A 17,978-nucleotide genomic window follows, 5' to 3' on the forward strand; every position below is an offset into this window, starting at 1 on the left:
GCCCGGGGGCTCCCGGGACAGGGTGGGCCACAGCGGCGGGTCGGAGGCCTGGCCCCTGGCTCACACCCATGCTTCCCGGCAGTGCGGAGTGGGTTCCTGCGCCTAGCCGAGGCCCTGGCGTTTCGAGGGGACTCCGAGGTGGTCAACTCCACCGTCCGGGCTGTGGTCACCACCCTCAAGTCAGGGGAGAAGTGCAGCGTGGAGCCCGAGCTTGTCGGCAAAGGTACCTCGGGGGGCCGGGAACTGGGAGGACCCCCAGCTTGGCCGCCAGCGCAGAGGTTCTTCTCCCAGGTGTCCCTGAAATGGGAACCGTAGAGAGGAGTGGCGGTCTGGCGGGAAGGGCCCGCCCCCAGCACGGTAGCCATGCCCGGGCTCTTGCTGTTGGCATCGTATGCACGTGGGGAGCCCACCCCCAGAACCAGTGCTCACCGCCAGCCACCCTGGCCTGGGCACGCAGGGGCCTCGGTGGCCTTAGGGTGGCCAGGGGTTGTCTGTCCTGGAGTCGGGTGGTCTGGGGCCGGCCTGTCTGTCCACCAAGCTGGAGCGACCTGGAGCACCATTGTCCCCACAGTCCTCCAGGGTCTGATTGAGGTGGGGTCGCCTCACCTGGAGGAGCTGCTGGCCGCGCTCTTCGCCACCGCCCCTGCGTCCCCGACGTTGCGGCCCGTCGCCGTGGTGAGCTCCCTGTTGCTGCAGGAGGAGCCCCCAGCCCCAGGGGATCCAGAAGCCGACGGCTGCAGGTGAGCCGGCGGGGCTGCGGCCGGTCTGTGAGTGCCCCTGGCTGGCCGTTGCTGAGCCTTCCCTGCTTTCCCTTCAGCCTGGAAGCCGTTCAGCTGGGTCCCTGCTCCGGGCTCCTTGTCGACTGGCTGGAGATGCTGGACCCCGAGGTGATCAGCAGCTGCCCCGAGCTGCAGCAGAGGCTGCTGTTCTCCCGGGGCAAGGTGGGCTGCGCTCCGCGCTGAGGACCGAGGACCAGCGCGACCCTGGGTGTGGTGGGGGCTGGGCTTCCACGGCAGCGCCTGCCTGGACAGTCTCTTTGTGTTGGTTCCAGCAGAAGCCCGGGCCTGACTCTCACTGGCCTGGACGGGTGTCCCGTCCCCGGTGACCAGTCACTGCAGCGGCCGGATTCGGCTGCTCGGGCGTGTGGGGAGGAGGAGGACCAGAGCTTTGTGGCCCAGGGCCTCCTGCCGGGATGGGAGACACCGTGCTGAGCAGAGTGGAGAGTGGAGTCCAGCACCCCACCAGGGATGGGTCCCCTGAGGACCCTGTAGGGGCTGCTGGGGGTCTCAGAGACCCCCCCCATCACCCTCCTGTGTCCGTGAATCTCTCAAGGTGCTCCTGCAACTGGGGGCCTCGGACAAGACTCGGGATTCTGGAGGCAGGAGTTGGGGGTTTGGGTTGGTTTGTTGTCTTCGTTCACGGGCACTTGCTATCTCTGAGGAGCTGGTTCAGGTCAGCACACGTGGCCTTCACGGCAGGCCCCAGGCGGGGCGTGGTGCACGGTCTGCCGAGGCTGCCTTCCAGGCAGGAACTCTGGGTCTTTCTGGAAACAGCCTTCTCCCTCTGCTTTCCAGTGCCTCAAGGCCAGGTGGCCAGTCAGCCCCACAGGGACCATCTCCAGTATCTTTCTACCCCAGGGCAAAGGTCATCCCGGCCCCCAGGTGCCATCCTTCCGACCCTACCTGCTGGCCCTGCTCACTCACCAGTCCAGCTGGTCCACACTGCACCAGTGTGTCCACATCCTGCTGGGCAAGAACCGGGAGCAGAGGTGAGCACCCCCTCCCTGCACCCCTGCCCGGCAGGCCAGGTGGTTTGACGGCAGCACCCAGGGGCCCTCTGGGCATCTGGCCCGGCGTCCCCCCACTGGCACCCTGGGAGGGATTCCTGCAGTGGCTGTCACAACCCTGGGGATACAGAGCCCACCTGGTCCAGGTGTGCCTGCTCTGGGAAACCACCAGGGCAGCTGGTCTGCTCCCCGGATGGTGTTCGTGGCTGTCGTCCACGCCGTATGCAGGGGAGTCAGATGTCCCCCCTGCGTGGCTAGTAGGCCCTGACGGTGGGCAGGACCAGTGTTGGTTTTGCTGGTGGGGGGGTGGGGAGTGCACGTCCTCGAACAGCTGACCTGGGCCCGCTAGTTTGCTGATCAGGAGGTGGTGTTTGTGGCCTGAACTTCCTGTGACCGTGCCTCATCCTACCGTTCTCTCCCGCCCGAAAACTGAGGCAAAGCTCCCACGTGCTTGCAGGTTTGACCCTTCAGCCTCTCTGGACTTCCTCTGGGCGTGCATCCACGTTCCACGAATCTGGCAGGGAAGGGACCAGCGCACGCCCCAGGCAGGTGTTAGGGCGCGTTGCCCTGCAGGGTGGGGAGAGGCACGCGTGGGCCCGGCTTGTCTACCCCGGCGCTGACTGCGGTGCTGCTTGCAGAAGCGGCGGGAGGAGCTGGTGCTGCGGGTGCAGGCGGCAGAGCTCATCGGCCTGGTGGAGCTGATCCTGGCGGAGGCAGAGGCCAGGAGCCAGGACGGGGATGCCGCCGCCTGCAGCCTCCTCCAGGCCCGGCTGCCCTTGCTGCTCAGCTGCTGCCGGGGACACGACGAGAGCGTCCGGAAGGTGACAGCACACCTGACGGGCTGCATCCAGCAGTGGGGCGACAGGTGACGGCTCTGGCCCCCTTGCCCACAGGCCCCCCGGGCTGGTGCCCCGAGAGCCCCGCCCACCCAGCAGCCTGATCCCGTGTCTTGCAGTGTGCTGGGCAGGCGCTGCCGGGACCTGCTGGTGCAGCTCTACCTGCAGTGGCCGGAGCTGCGGGTGCCCGTGCCCGAGGTCCTGCCGCACAGCGGAGGGGCCACCAGCGGCAGCACCTGCAAGGTGAGCGGGGCGCGGGGGTGGGGGGGGGCGAGGGGGCATCTCCATTCTTTACTGCTGGTGTAGAGACCTGAGCCAGGCCACAGAGTGCTTCCTCGGGTTTGAGGAAGACAACAACACGCAGGCAGTGTTGGCACGTCCGGGCAGCTGTTGTTGCCCTTGTCGGCACCTCTCCGAGGGCCAGAAGCCGTCTCTTCTCCTTCAAGCAGCCCCTCAGGCTGTGGGGCGAGCAGAGGGGCCATCTGCCAGCACTTCTGTGTCTGCTTCCCGAGGCGCTGGAGACGCGCAGCCTGCTGCCCAGTGGCGGCTATGTGCGCTGTAGGGGCCTGTCCCTCGCGTATCCCCCAACCCGGGCATCCCCGTGCCCCACCCCAGCCCCTCCCAGGCAACCCCCCCTGGAGTTTGGGCACGCACCCCTTGCACACCCAGAAAGCAGGGGGCCCGGGGGTGAGTAGCTTCTCTGGTCACTGCGCGGCCATGCCAGGCATTTGGGGGACCTGGAGCACCCCATCCCCAGTGAGCCCCGTCGTGGGCCCTTCCGTGGTAGACTCAGGCCCCCGGGGGGGGCGGGCATGTGAGATACCAGAGTTACGGGCGGCCCCTGGGGCTCACCTCCCCCGTCCCCTCAGCTGGACGGCCTCATCCACCGCTTCATCACCCTCCTCGCGGACACCAGCGACTCCCGGTCTTCGGAGAACAGAGTGGCCGACGCTAACATGGCCTGCCGGAAGCTGGCTGTGGCTCACCCCATCCTGCTGCTCAGGTATGGGCGCCCCGGCAGGCCCCTCCCACTCCAGGCCCGGCAGGCCCTCTGGGGGCTCTTCCTGCGCTCGGGGGCTTGTGCAGGAACGGGGCCTGTGTCTACAAGCTGCCATGCACAGTGCAGGGCAGTGACGGCTGCTTCCTGACTAAGCCAGAGCCTGGCCGGGAGAGCCCTGGAGCGGAGGTCGGGAGAGACAGTGCCTTATAGACATGGAATCAGGTGGGACAGACAGGGTGGCCAAGTTGCAAGTGGACATGTCCGCGAGCCCCAGACCCCATGGGGAACCTGGGGTATGCATGCCTGTCGTGTCCCCAAGTGTGGGTTTCCTGCGGGGCCGGGCAGGGGTGCTGGATTCCTGGGGGCACGGACACGCGATCGCTCTTGGTCATCCGCAGGCACTTGCCCATGATCGCTGCGCTCCTTCACGGCCGCACCCACCTCAACTTCCAGGAGTTCCGCCAGCAGAACCACCTGACCTTCTTCCTGCACGTGCTGGGGGTCCTGGAGCTACTGCAGCCGCAGGTGTTCCAGAACGAGCACCAGGGGGCGCTGTGGGACTGTATGCGCTCCTTCGTCCGCCTGCTTCTGGTGCGTCGTGCTGCCTGCGTCTGCTTGGGCGGTGGGGACACGGCACGTTCACCAGGCCCGTGTGTCCCATCCCTCCTCTGCCCGCTGTCCCCTCCTGCGGCCCCCTCCGCTGCCCGGCCTAGCCCGACCTTTCTGCCTGAGGCTGTCGGGTGAGGGCAGACATGGGACGTGGGCTCTGCAGGGCTCCGGGTGCCGGCATCAAGGGCAGGCCTCTCTAGTGGCTTCTGCTGCCCGCCCTGGGGACCAGCTCCTCGCTGGTGGCATGCTCGGGGAAGGCCCGTGTTCTGCAGAGGGCCGACCAGGAGCCATGGTCGGGCTCAGTGCTGCCTTCTCTGTGGCCGGCTGCTGTCGGTGCTCATTAGACACCTGTCTGGCTGCACCAGTGGCTCGCAAACGGCAAGGCCATCTTTAGCACAGGCATTGCTGGCATCCATGGTCCATCCTGAGACCTCCTGGGCAAGTGCGGGGGCAGGGCGGGGGTGCTCCTGCTGTGAACACAAGGCTGCTGCTTTGCAGAGCTACAGGAAGTCTTCCCGCCACCTGGCGCCCTTCATCCACAAGTTCGTGCACTTCACCCACAAGTACGTGACCTGCAACGCCCCAGCGGCCGTGGCCTTCCTACAGAAACATGCGGACGCACTGCAGTGAGTGTGTGTGTGCGTCCGGCCTGGCTTGCTCGGGCACTCGGGCTCCGTCTGGCGAGGGTCCCACTGCTGGGCTGCAGGGGTGAGGGCCTCCCGAGCCGCGGGGTTGGGGGGGGCCTGCAGTGCCAGAGCTGAGGGTGGTGGGGGCTGGGGCAGCTCTGAACCCACTTCACAAAGCTCTGGCCTCCCACGCCCACCCTCCTCCCCGCCGTGTCTGCCGTCTGCGGCATCTTCCTCACAGAGCACCTGTGCTCTCCCCAGCGACCTGTCCTTCGACAGCAGTGACTTGGTGATGCTCAAGTCCCTCCTTGCAGGGCTGAGCCTTCCCAGCAGAGATGGCAGAGCCGACCGGGGCCTGGACGAGGAGGGCGAGGGTGAGTAGGGCCCACGGTGGTTCTGCGGGCCTGGCAGCCCTCGGGACCATCCCGGTGTCCGTGGGCGTGCCCGGGCCTCAGCTGGGCTGTCGCTGCGCCTGCCATGAGGTTGTGCTCCATGCGGTGGCTGAGAGGCTTGGGGGGCAGGTCCCAGTGGGCTCACGGTTCCCACACCCTTGTTGGGTGCCCACTCTGTCCCGGGCATTGTGCTCAGGCCTGGGGCAGTGGCCGCATCTTCTGGACTTGTGTGGGGTACCAGGGGCTGCTTGGCAGGGACAGCCCTTGCTTACAGGTGGGTTCTGGAGCTTGGGTGTTGAGTGGAGTGCTGGCCGGCCATTCCCCCAGGCGGACCTCCCTGCAGGCCCTGACTGTGCTCCCGGGGCGGGCTGTCTCTACCTCCGGCCTGACGGCATTGACTTCCTGGCTTCCAGATGAGAGCTCGGCCGGCTCCCTGCCCCTGGTCAGCGTCTCCCTGTTCACCCCCCTGACAGCAGCAGAGATGGCCCCCTACATGAAGAGGCTTTCCCGGGGCCAGACTGTCGAGGGTGAGTTTGGGAGCCTGGCTCCCGCAGGCCAGGTCGGCCGCTGGTGGGTGGTGGGCTCCCGTTGGAGTTCCATGGTGCCGTGGCCCCCAGAAGACAGCAGGGTCCCTGCCAGGCTTCAGGAGGAGCAGGGCCGTCCTCACGGTCAGGGGCCGGAGAGGGCCTTAAGGGAAGACGCAGGGGCTCAAGGTGGGGACGGGCTGCTCGGCTGGTGGTCTTACGGGACAGCAGGCTGCAGACGGCAGGAGATCAGGGACTCCCGGGGCCGAGGGGCACCTGCAGAAGGGAGGCCTGACTGTGGGCTGGTAGGGGGAGGAGGGCCAGCAGTGTGCAGGGGAATAGAGGGCAGGGCAACTGCACAAATTTGGGCTGTTGGATGCACCGTGGTACTGGCGACCCCCAGAAATGGCCCTGCGTCTAGGGGCCGGTGTCCCTGTGCGGAAAGGAACTCCGGGAGTTGGGTGCTGCCTGGCGGTGGGAGTGGCTCTGGGCAGCCAGGGACAGGCAGCTGGGCAGGGGGTTCCAGCGCAGACCACTGGGCGTCTCAGACCTGCCAGACAAGGGTTTGGGGAGCCTGCACCTCCAAAACCCTCCCGGTCAACCAGCACCTACACTTTGGGGTCACTGGCCTGGTGGGACTGGGAAGCCAGCCTAAGTCCTGGTGCTTTTTATCTGGAGGCGCTGGGGACTCCTGGGCTTATCCAGCACTCAGGTGGCATGGAAGGTTCTGGAGGTCCTGGCACCAGCGTTCTGAGGGGCCGTACTGCAGCCGGAACACAGGGTCTCTCTGCTGGAACCTGTGCTGAGGCTGGACCAGGGACTGGCCGGGGGGTCCCTACGGAGCCCCCACTCTGCCCCTGCCTGACGGGGGGATAAGGGCCAGCATGGCCTGGGGTCCTGCCACACCGTAGGCTCTGGTTCCGGGGCTTGCCCCCTCCTGCCTCTGGGCTGCGTGGGTACACAGTCAGGCCTTGAGTCCAGCAGCCGCGACATGGCCCTCATGTGCCTTTCTGGCTGTCTCAGACGTGCTGGAAGTTCTGAGCGACATAGACGAGATGTCTCGGCGGAGACCGGAGATCCTGGGATTTTTCTCGGTGAGTGAGCTGGGGGCCAGGGGAGCCCATCAGCCTTCTGGTAGGAAGCGTGCCAGGCCGGGGGACGGGGCACCACACGTCTGAACCTGGCCCTGCCCCAGGAGCTCACAGTTGAGGCAGGCGCCCCCCCCCCCCCCCCCGGCCTGGGCTGGAGCCTGCAGACTGCCAGTGCTTCCCACCCTGAGTCCTGAGGCCATGGCGGTGGGGGTGGGGGTGTGGGGAGCAGAGTCCCCTACCAACTGTCTGTGGTTGCTCTTGGCGGCCTGGGGGCTGAGGGGCTGAGCTCTTGCCAGGCGGGGAACCCCAGTAACACCCCCACCCCCCGCAGACCAACCTGCAGCGGCTGATGAGCTCTGCCGAGGAGCCCTGCCGCAACCTGGCCTTCGGCCTGGCCCTGCGCTCCATCCAGAACAACCCCAGGTGAGCCCAGCATCCCCAGCACCCCGGACCCCAGCCCTGTCTGGGCCCCCTCAGCTCAGGTCCTGGCCGAGGCTCTCCAGGGTGATCTCGGGCGCGGGAGAGGTACCCGCCTGAGTGTGCGCCCTCTCAGCTTTGCAGCGGACTTCTTGCCCACGTTCATGTGCTGCCTGGGCAGCCGGGACTTCGAGGTGGTGCAGACAGCTCTCAGGAACCTGCCCGAGTACACCCTCCTCTGCCAAGGTGAGCCCGGCCTGGCCCGCCCAGGGCGCCTAGTGCCCCCAAGGCCTTTGCTCCCCGACACCTGGCTCTCAGGGGGGCCCAGACACCCTGCTTCCAAGGGCCACCAGCTCATCGGGGCCAGACATGTCCTGTCCTGTCTCCCGCACAGAGCACGCGGCCGTATTGTTGCACCGGGCCTTCCTGGTGGGCATGTATGGGCAGATGGACACCAGCGTCCAGATCTCCGAGGCCCTGAGGATCCTGCACATGGAGGCGGTGATGTGAGCCGGCGTGGCAGTCTGACCGCACGCTGCCCCTGCATCCCTCCACTGGCCGCTCTCTGGTCTCCTCCGGGGTGGGGAGAACATCGAGCTACTGCAACAGTGTCCATGGCCCCTGGCTCCGTGTCTGCGGTGACAGGAACAGATGCTGATGTCCCGGCGAGCCACAGCAAGGTGTTGGTCTGAAATGAAACGTTCTGAATTCTCCGAGTGCTGGCTGCCTGTGTTCACCTCCCTCGAGTTGTCTGGGGGTTGAGCAGGGCCCAGGTGGGGAGCTCACTCCCTCGGTCTCTAGTCCTTACTGTCGCGCTAGTCCCTTCTCTGCACCTGCTCTGGGGCAGTCAGGAGAGGGAGGTGTCAGCTCCTGGGCGCCTGGGTTGGGCGGGGCTTGCTGGTGGCACCTGCGGACCTGACTCCCGTCCTGCCCCAGAAGGGGCCACAGGCCAGGACCCTTGGCCATGGGCACTGGTACAGAAGCCAGCCAAACCACCCCCGAGCACTGGCTGGGGGCCCTGGATGATCCCATTCACGAGGGGGGGGGCATGAAGGATCATGGGGGTGCAAGTGTCCCCCAGTGAAGCTACAGGTGCTGGCGTGGTGGCCCTGCCCCAGAACTTGACCTGGAGGCATCGGGGGTGGGCCAGTGCCCCATGAAGTCAGCCCCTCACTTGAGGCCCCAGTCCCTGGCTGCATTAGCATCTCACCAGTTTGGGGTGGGACGGGGGAGCCCCCGCACCCTGGCAGGTTCCCAGCAGCATCCATGTCACCCCAACCTTACCTTCCTACCAGCTAGTGGCTGCACCCCCTACCTGCACAGGTCTCCTCCTGCTCAGCAGGGCCACCAGGGCGTGCCGGCGCTGAATTGGCCCCAGAGCTGCTGGGCCTTGGTGGGGAGGCAGGACAGTCCAGGCTGAACCTCTTTCTCAGCCTCGGTCTCAGGGGAGGACTGGCCCTCAAGCATGGTGAGAGTTGGCGCGTGCCCCGCTGCTCCGTGCTCCTTGCCCCTCGCTCCATGGGCCCCTGTACCCCGGCCTGGCCTCAGCCCAGGGACGGCTGCCGTGCCCCTTCCCAGACACCCTTGCTTGCTGGTCCCGAGCTCTCCGCAGGTCGGCCCCCACGCCCCTGACCCCACGACAGCCCCCCGGGTCCAGATCCTGTCGCTTCTCACATGCTGTCCCCATCCCACGTGGCTCACGGTGCCTGGTCCAGGGCACATGACCCTGGCCTGACCCACCCCCCAACTACAGCCCAGAGACCCCGAGAAGGGTGGGCTCTGAGGAGCTGCCCAGCCCAGCTGCTGGGATCGCATCACAGACGCAGTGCCCCCGAGTGGCGCCTCCTCACCGAGCGGGCCCCAGGATTTCCAGTAGGTGGGTGGCGGGCGGCCCGCCAGCAGGCAGGGAGGCAGCTCACCCATCTCTGGGCCTAAGGCCAAGGTCCAGGGGAGCTCAGGGCCGGATGCAGCCTAGGCTCCTGTCCACCTTGGCCTGGCCTGCCCTGCTGCTGCCTTCACTGCACGACAGCTGCCCGACAGAGAAGGGCGACAGGCAGGGCCTCAGCTCTGCCATGGAGAATGCGGGAGCCCCAGTGGCCCCGAGATGCCGCCTGCCCCCGTCAGCGCGGGGAAGACCAAGGCGTCCTGGCATGGGGGTAGGTGGGCAGGCCGCTCGCTGCGGCATTGGCCGCGGTGGCAGGAATAGTGGTCGCCCGCGGGCCCACAAGGAGCCGGGCACAAGGGTGAGACACGCAGAGGGACGGCGGGGCTCGACGCAGGCGTGCAGGCTCTGGCTGTTGCGGGCAGGGCGCTCCTGAGACGCTGGCTGTTACCTCGCTGCGGGCGGTCCGGCCGGACGTCCGCTCCTGGTCACCGGCAGTCTCGGCGCTGCAGTCCAGGCAGAGGTGCGGGGCGGGGTAGTAGGCTCTGGGTCTCTGGCCGGGACTTGGATGGCAGAGATGCGAATGCTGGGGGCCGTGGGGCCAAAGTCTGTGCTCGTGACCACCACCAGCACCACTCCTCGTGTCGGGAGATGGGCAGAGATCCCAGCCACCCGGGTGCACAGGCCGGGCCAAGTGTGGGAGAAGGGGCCCGGCAGGGGTGTGCACGCCCCCAGGTTCCAGCTTTGTGGGCGAGGGAGCGCACAGGAGTGAGGGTGTGTGGGGCCAGCTGAGCCCCCAACTTGGGGTCATCTCACCTCCCAGAGAATCATGAACTGCCCTGACCACTCAGCCCCTGGCCTGAGCGTGGGGTCTTTGCCCCCACAGGCTTAGCAGGTACCTGGAGCTCAGCCCAGTCAGGACCTACCAAGTCCTGATCTTCTTCCCCACCAGGTCAGCACCCTGGGCTCAGTGCTGTCGCACTGCGCGTTGCTGCATGGCAGGCTGGAGGTGGGGTCCTGGCTGTGGGGCTGCTTGTTCCTGGTGGGGCTGCCGTGCCGAGCAGCCAAGAGAGAGGAGGAGGTCTGGTCTCTGGGAGGCTTGGCTCCAGACTCTGGGTTGGCAGTGGGGTGGGGGAGCCGTGGTGTGTATGCTCCTGCCCCGCTCTTGTACCCAGGCTCTCCCCGGGGGCTCCCACTGGTGGGACGGGCTGTCAGAACCCACCCGTGACCTTGACCTCTGTCTCTCTGATCCCCCACGCCCCTCAATGGTGACCACCCCTTTCAGAATCCAGGGTCCCCAAGGTCCAGCTGTGGGGAGGGAACATTAACAGGACCTCCGGGGATGGGCCGCTACTCGTCTGTTCTCCATCAGCGAAGCCCAGTGGTAAGCCGGGTAGGGAGCTCCCTGTTGCAGGGGCCAGTGTGGTCGGGAGCACTCCGCTCTGGGGCTCCGAAGCAGTCCAGCGGCAGACTCGTGGCCCCTGTCGATGGAGGAGAGAGGGGAGGCCCCGGGGAGGACGCTGGGCAAAGGCCAGCCCCACTGCGAGGGCAGTGGGCTTCCTTCAGCAGGTGGGAAGGGGTGGGGCCGGGTGAGGCATTGCCATAGTGACGAGGCACCACTTCCCAACAGCTTCAGGACAAACACCTGGTTTCATTTTCAGTCCCGGGAACGGGTGGACCCTGACTGGCCTGGCACTCTCCCCACCAGGCTCCCCAGGCCCCGTGCCCCCACATTCACCCTGGGAGGGCTGGCTAACACCCCGGTTTCACAGATGAGGGCAGCGAGGGCTCACAGGGCAGATCTGCTCAGGTCCTGGATCAGGACCTTCCTCCTTGTCTCCTTAGAGCAACCAAGGACTGACCCAGTTAGGCCTAGCCAGGCCGAGGTGGGGTTATTTCAGGTGTCGGAAGGGAGAGCGTGGCTCGAGGCCTCCCCAGGGCCTGCTGTCCCCTCCCTCCCTGAACAAAGGGTGTGCTAGGAACGCTCTGGAAGAACTGTCCAGTTCCCTTACCCCGGAGCCCACTCACCAGTCCAGACCCCAGTGCCAGTGCCTGGCCCAGCTTGGCCCCCAGGGGACCAATAAGGCCTATGCCTGGGGAGTCAGGAAGAGTTCTTCACAAAAGGTAGACTGCCAAGCAGGTTTTGAAGGTTGAATAGGAGTTTTCAGGCAAGGACTCCACCTATCAACCTACAGTTGGAGCCGCAGGGCTCTGGTCTCTCTTTGGGTGTGAGTGGTGAGCGCACGGTGCTGGTTCTCTGCCTGTGCCCTCCTGGCCTGTGGGGGATGGTGGGGCTGAGTGGGGAGCAAGGGGCCGGCCTACACATAGTGGGCCTGGGCGGTCACTTGTCTGGCAAGTGGTCTGGTCCTGCTGTTCCCAATGGAGAGAGGAGGTGTGTGGGGGAGGTCACACAGCCACAGGCAGAGAGGATCTGGGGGAGCATGGGACTTCACCGCAGGGCCCAGGGTCTGACCTCCATCTAGCTGCACACCCAGCCTGCTGCCCCTGACCTCAGCCTCCCCAGAAGCCCCCTGAGGATGTGGAGTTGGAGCTGGGGTACCGTGGAGGGGCAGCTGGGTCCCAAAGGCTCCTCAGGCCCTCTTCTCCATCAGCATTACAACCTGCATCCCAGGAGCCCATGGGCCAGACTTGCAGCCCCAAGAGCCTTTGGGATGGCAAAGCATGTGACCGCAGGAGCCAAGGGGCCTCCCGGTCAGAGACCAGTGGCAGGGGCGTCCCCCAACCCTAAATTTCCAAGTTCTCCAATCCTCTCATAAGGCCAGGGCAGCCTCGCCTGACCTCTCAGCCCCAGCCCTGGGGCCGCCCCCGGCTCTCACACCAGCCCAGCTGTGCATCGGGCACCTCCTTCTCCTCCTAGAACCTGTGTCCACATCTGTGAAATGGGCCTGAAGCCAAGGCTCAGGGTGGCCGTGAGCGGCATCTGACAAGAAATGCTCAGTAAATGACCTGCTCTGTGAACAGAGACATGCAGTGAGCTGCCCAAGGACACACAGCCATGAGAAGCAGAGCCGGGCTTCCGTGGGCCCTGGGCCTGCCGCCTGGCCACCCTCACCAGCCCCTGCACGCTCTGTTTACCAGGGGCTGGGCAGGCCAGGCCTCATTACAAGGGGCTCCTATAAACGGCGTGAGGAGGATTAATAATGTATTTATAACACATCGTCGCGGTAGCCGAAAATGATCTATAAATGTGCGGTAAATGTTTTATAATGTTTTTGTAACCCGTTATAAATGATAAATGGCAGACTATGGATGCTGGATCAAATATTTATAACGCATTGTGTGCGACGTTGGGCTGCTACAGTTCAGGAAAGCCATTAATAATAAAGTGGATGGAAATGGAGAAGTTACCGACATGCCCAGCAAAGCCATTTATAATGAAATGTAAAATTTGGCTGTCGGAAGCAACCCACGAGCCCTCGACGAAGCACTGGCCAGGCTCTCCCGGAGCCCAGGAAAGGAGCGGGGTCATGAATTATTTGTGAGGTGTTCCGACGCGAATGTGTACCACCCATAACACGCCATATAAATATGCTATTAATATACCCCAGGCGGCATGCATTATTCATTGGGCCTAATTAATTAATGGGTGGCCCCTGAAAATGGGGTGTCACAGCTTCCAGCTCCCTCTTCTGCCCCGGCCGCAGGCACGGCATTGGCATCCCCTGCAGTCTGGGTGAAACTGCGGCCGACCTGACTGTGGCCTTGGGAACCGGGGGACGAAGGACATCCCTGAGGTTCTGCAGTGAGGCCAGAGTGACCCCCCAAATGTCCTTCCTGTGCAGGCCACGCACAAGTGGGCTGTGGTCTACTCCGGGGGCACTCTGCCCAGCTCGCCCCGCCAAGTGTCCATCTCCTACAACCATGGCTGCCGTGGCCCGTGGCCCGGGCAGGAAACCATATCTCCAGCAGTCACGCCAACTTGGCCCACACATCTGATACCAAGCCATATCTTCAGAGGGAGCCAGGGCCCCCACTTCTGTGGGGTTCTGTGGGCACCCCTGTGCAGTGTGGCTGCTCCCATGGGCATCCTGGTGTACCTCGGGACATAAAGGCTCTGAGAAGCCCTGTGGAGAAAGCTGCAGGGCCAGGACACTTCCCTTTGATCTCGAGCCCCCCCTTGCTCCCCCCAGCCATTGCCTCTCTCCTGGTTTCTCCTCTCTGCCTCAGAGGCTTAAGGTGCTGCTTTTCCCGCTTGGCCCATCAGTCCTGGGTCAAATTAGTTACTTGGGGTGGAATCCAGTTGACAAGTCTGCGGGTCCCACCCCACCACTGGAACTCTTCCTTGGGCCCAGTGGCCAATGCCTCCTCCTGAAACCAAACTGACACACCAGCTGGGGTTAGTTTTGGGATGGAGATTAAGAATGCCTCTGTCCCTGTCCCTCTCCTTCCTCTCAGAATAGGTCCCATCATCACTAAGAGGGGCAGAATGTTCTGGAAGCAGGAGGTAGGGGAACTGATGCTGTCTGGCCTGGAAGTCCTGCCCCCGACACCAGGGTGACCACGCAGGCAGGACGCCAGGACGCCGGCCTGTGCTGATCCAGGCTCCGCGGGTCCTTGCCCGACGCTGGGGCTGGGGCTTCTCCAGGCTGGGTCCTCCCTGCTAGTCAGGTAGTCCCTTCTCTTCTTGGGACCTCAGTTTCTTGGGCTACACAAAAGGGATGATCAAACTACTTCTTCTTCTTCTTCTTCTTCTTCTTTTTTTTTTTTTTTTTTTTTTTTTGCTTAAATGCAGGACTTGAACTCAACCCTGAGATCAAGACCTGAGCTGAGGGGCATCTGGGTGGCTCAGTGGGTTAAGCCTCTGCCTTCAGCTTAGGTCATGATCCTGGGGTCCTGGGATCGAGCCCCACACCGGGCTTTCTGCTCAGCGGGGAGCCTGCTTCCTCCCCTCTCTCTCTGCCTGCCTCTCCGCCTACTTGTGATCTCTGTCTGTCAAATAAACAAATAAAAATCTTAAAAAAAAAAAAAAAGTCAGACCCTTAACCACCTGAGCCACCCAGGTGCTCTGATCAACCCACTTTTAAAGGATGGCTGTGTTAAAAGGGGAAATGGGTGTGAAACGGACAGACTGGAGTAGGGGGCCTGGTGGCTCTGCCCCCTTCAGTTCCTCTGTGGGAGCTGCCCTTGCCTTCTGTATTCCTCGGACCCATCATTACTGCCTCAGGGCCTTTGCACACACCCTTCCTTCTGCCTGGGAAAGTGTTTCTTGCCCTCTCTCTGTGGATCCTTCAGGTCTCAGTTCCCATGCTCCCTCATCAGGGATACCCCCTGCCACCTTCTGAACCAAGGCTCCTTCTTCTACCATTGAGTGAGTGGCACCCTGTGTGCCCTTGGGGTGCCATCCCAGGGGCACTTTTCTAAGGTTTTATTTATTTATTTGCAGAGAGAGATCACAAGTAGGCAGAGAGGCAGGCAGAGAGAGAGGAAGGGAAGCAGGCTCCCCGCTGAGCAGAGAGCCTGATGCGGGGCTCAATCCCAGGACCCTGAGATCATGACCCGAGCCGAAGGCAGAGGCTTTAACCCACTGAGCCACCCAGGCGCCCCGATTTTTTTAGAAATATTTTTTAATTTAATTTATTTATTTGACAGAGAGAGAGAGAGATCACAAGTAGGCAGAGAGGCAGGCAGAGAGAGAGGAAGGGAAGCAGGCTCCCCGCTGAGCAGAGAGCCTGATGCGGGGCTCAATCCCAGGACCCTGAGATCATGACCCGAGCCGAAGGCAGAGGCTTTAACCCACTGAGCCACCCAGGCGCCCCGATTTTTTTAAAAATATTTTTTAATTTAATTTATTTATTTGACAGAGAGAGAGAGAGATCACAAGTAGGCAGAGAGGCAGGCAGAGAGAGAGGAAGGGAAGCAGGCTCCCTGCTGAGCAGAGGCCCAACCTGGGGCTCGATACCAGGACCCTGGAATCATGACCTGAGCCGAAGGCAGAGGCTTTACCCATTGAGCCAACCAGGCGCCCCCGCCCCAGGCGCACTTTTACCTTTACTTGTGAATGTGTCATGGGAGGCGAAAGCCAGCTGGCCGTGCCAGCAATGTGCTCCCAACTGAGCCCAGTGCGTGTCCATGTCTCACTTGCCCAGAGGCCCACATAGCTGTCTCTGGTCAGTGAGGCCTCAGCCTTCACCTGCGTGTCCTGTGCACCTGGCTGGCAGACCAGGCAAGACGGGGAGTCGAGTCTGCAGGTGTGCCTGTCCCCTCTGTTAGCCAGAACTCAGCCCCGCGGCCCCACTCTCCTGCAAGAGGCACTAGAAGATTGAGCCCAGCAGAGGAAAGCGTGAATGTGGAGGTCCAGAGGCAGGACTGTGAGCTTGGTGGGGGGAGTTGGGGGGCGGTGCAGCTGTGGGAGGAGAGGCGGAGAGGCCCTGGCGGGGAGGAGGGGAGGATGGCTGCTCTGATGGCTAGAGGGACAGGACCTTCCTGGGGAGCAGAGGAGACTTTGAGCATGCTCTCACTCCCACTGTTCTAGATTTTGGGTCGAGAATACACTGTAGGTGGCAAAGCTGATGCAGAGGCAGGGTCAGAAGTTTCTGGTGGGAATCCAAGCTCATACCAGGTGGTGGCAGTGGAGGGGGTGGCCATGGTTGGTTTTCTGCTGGACTGCATTTGGACATGGAGCAGACAAGAAGGAGCCATTAACCACTGTGTGGCCAGCTGTGGGTAGGGCCTGGTTGGGGTCCTGGAGGAGGGACTGAGTTCAGGGGATCAGCAGGGAAGAGGCTCTGAGGCCAGAAGGGGAGGGTGAGGCCAGGGAGGGGAGGTGTGATAAGGACCAGGAGATATGACGGGGCCTGAACTTTATTCGGAGTGCTGCAGAGGCCAAGCAGGAAACTGCTTGTCCAGTTGGCTTTCTAGAAATCTCCCTTGGCTGCTGGGGAGGAGTGGGCTATGGTGGCTGGAGGGGGCAGTAGGGGGAAGTGGGAGGACTGGGGGTGCCCTGGCTTGGAGGTCCTGGAAGGGAGCAGGGCCAATGGAACGACATGACATGCTCATGGGGCCCCCAACACAAATGCTGCTCTCTAAGTCACTGTCCCTAGAGGAAGCTGCATGTGACCAGCAGGGACAGGAATGTAGCTTAAACCCCTGGGACCAGAGCTCCAGCCATTCCCCACTCTTCCTTCCGAGGGAGGTGGGCCTCCAGCCCTGTGTGTCTCTTGTGAGTCCCTGTGTTCACCCCCTGCCCTCCGCCCAGGCCTCCGCCTTCCTCCCTGACTTTTCCAGTTCTCCTAACTGCTGCCCTGGAGGGCAGGAAAACCCAGTTGGTTCCTCGTTCCAGGACCAGCTACCAGCCTGGCTAAACTGGCATGACACTGTCCTTTGTCCTCCTGCTGGGAAACCCCCAGCAGGTCAGGGCAGTGGTCATTGTCAGCCTTGATCCCAGGTCTGGGGGCTCCCTGTCTAGCACCCGCTTGCATGTCCCCTGTGATGGGGAGCTCACCACTGACACACAGGCCTCACTCGCATTGCTGGGCAGCTGGATGTCCAACCCGTCAGGGCCCACCTGCAGTAAAGAGCTGGAATGCCATGTCCTGGCTCTGGCCTGGAAGACCATGGTTTTTGCTCTTTCAGGTGGGCACAGAGAAGCTACCCCTTAGCCCTGCCAGGGACCAATCATGAGGAAACACCTTCCTTCCTGTGGGCCTTGTCTGGACAAGCCTTGGAGCTGGGTGGCCAGGAAAGTGAGGTCATCTTCCATTTCTGGTATCAGTGTTTCTGGCTGTCCAGCAGCCTGGCCTCAGCCAGGGCTCCATGAGAATGAGGAATGAGAATGAGGAAGCCGCCTGGGTAACTGGGAGTCCCACAGGTGTGTCTCCCCCATGACTTCTGTCACAGATGCTCTGGGTGGAAAAGCGGGACACAACGGATCAGCAAGACCTGCCAGGGTCGCGGAGCCCCAGGAACAGCCCCGCGGACAGGCCCGCGGGGGGAGACTCCTGGAGGGCATGACCTCTCCCCAACACTGGCGGGGCCACGCGGGGACCGCGCCCCCTTCCCAGCCTCAGCGCCCTGGGCTGTAACCCGAGAGGCGAGATCACCGCCTAGCCTGGCCCCCCGCCAGCGTGAGCGCCCAGGAGGAAAAGCCCCTGAAAGCCCAGGAACGTGAGGGGCGTTCCCGCGCTGGGGGGCTCAGGGGAGGCCTCCCTGGGGTCAAGAGTGCCCAAAGTCAAAGGCAGGCCGGGGCGCTCCAACACTTCCTAGCCTGTTTTCCCTTCTGTAGAGCGGCTTTGTCCCCGACTTCTCCACGATGGTTGGTGGGAGGTCGTTTAAAAGAAAGTCCTGGGGGCGCCTGGGTGGCTCAGTGGGTTAAAGCCTCTGCCTTCGGCTCAGGTCATGATCCCAGGCTCCTGGGATCGAGCCCCGCTTCGGGCTCTCTGCTCAGCAGGGAGCCTGCTTCCCCTCTTCTCTCTGCCTGCCTCTCTGCCTACTTGTAATCTCTGTCTGTCAAATTAAAAAAAAAAAAGAAAGAAAGAAATTCCCGAAGCCGCCCTAGAGCAGTGGAGGTCCGAGGGGCTCCGAGGGCATGTGGGGTGGGCGTGGCTCCAGGCGGGGGCGGGCCCTGGAGGGGGCGTGGTCGATCTTAGCGGAGCCTGGAGGGAGCGGACCATAGGGGCCGTGGCCCTTCCTTGGAGGCGGGGCCCACTCAGGGGCGGGCCCTTCAAGGGGGCGGGCCCTTCAAGGGGGCGGGCCCTTAAGGGGCCGGGCCTCTCGGGGGCGGGCTCGGGCCGCACTCCCGCCGGCGGCGCGGCTGAGGCTCGCGGTCGTTGCGGGGCTCCGGCAGGGTTCCGGCAAG

General features: G+C 63.6%; 1 protein-coding gene across 2 annotated transcripts in view; it reads left to right on the plus strand.

The window, feature by feature from the left end:
• The window catches only part of INTS1 (integrator complex subunit 1), a 28,885-nt gene extending 20,888 nt beyond the window's left edge, over positions 1–7,997 (plus strand). The window contains exons 32-47 of one of the 2 annotated variants that reach the window (XM_080830018.1): positions 83–223; positions 572–740; positions 818–941; positions 1,575–1,768; positions 2,244–2,331; positions 2,425–2,651; positions 2,742–2,865; positions 3,492–3,625; positions 4,021–4,213; positions 4,730–4,857; positions 5,119–5,231; positions 5,663–5,776; positions 6,797–6,867; positions 7,196–7,287; positions 7,418–7,527; positions 7,676–7,997. In XM_080830018.1, coding sequence (XP_080686144.1) covers positions 83–223; positions 572–740; positions 818–941; positions 1,575–1,768; positions 2,244–2,331; positions 2,425–2,651; positions 2,742–2,865; positions 3,492–3,625; positions 4,021–4,213; positions 4,730–4,857; positions 5,119–5,231; positions 5,663–5,776; positions 6,797–6,867; positions 7,196–7,287; positions 7,418–7,527; positions 7,676–7,791 — 2,138 coding nt within the window. In that variant the 3' untranslated portion in view covers positions 7,792–7,997. The remainder of the gene's footprint in view (positions 1–82; positions 224–571; positions 741–817; positions 942–1,574; positions 1,769–2,243; positions 2,332–2,424; positions 2,652–2,741; positions 2,866–3,491; positions 3,626–4,020; positions 4,214–4,729; positions 4,858–5,118; positions 5,232–5,662; positions 5,777–6,796; positions 6,868–7,195; positions 7,288–7,417; positions 7,528–7,675) is intronic. The other variant, XM_080830019.1, reaches the window with a different exon arrangement.
• The last annotated feature ends 9,981 nt before the right edge of the window (positions 7,998–17,978 follow it).

Source organism: Martes martes, assembly GCF_963455335.1.
Source record: "Martes martes genome assembly, chromosome: 18".
Taxonomy (NCBI): domain Eukaryota; kingdom Metazoa; phylum Chordata; class Mammalia; order Carnivora; family Mustelidae; genus Martes; species Martes martes.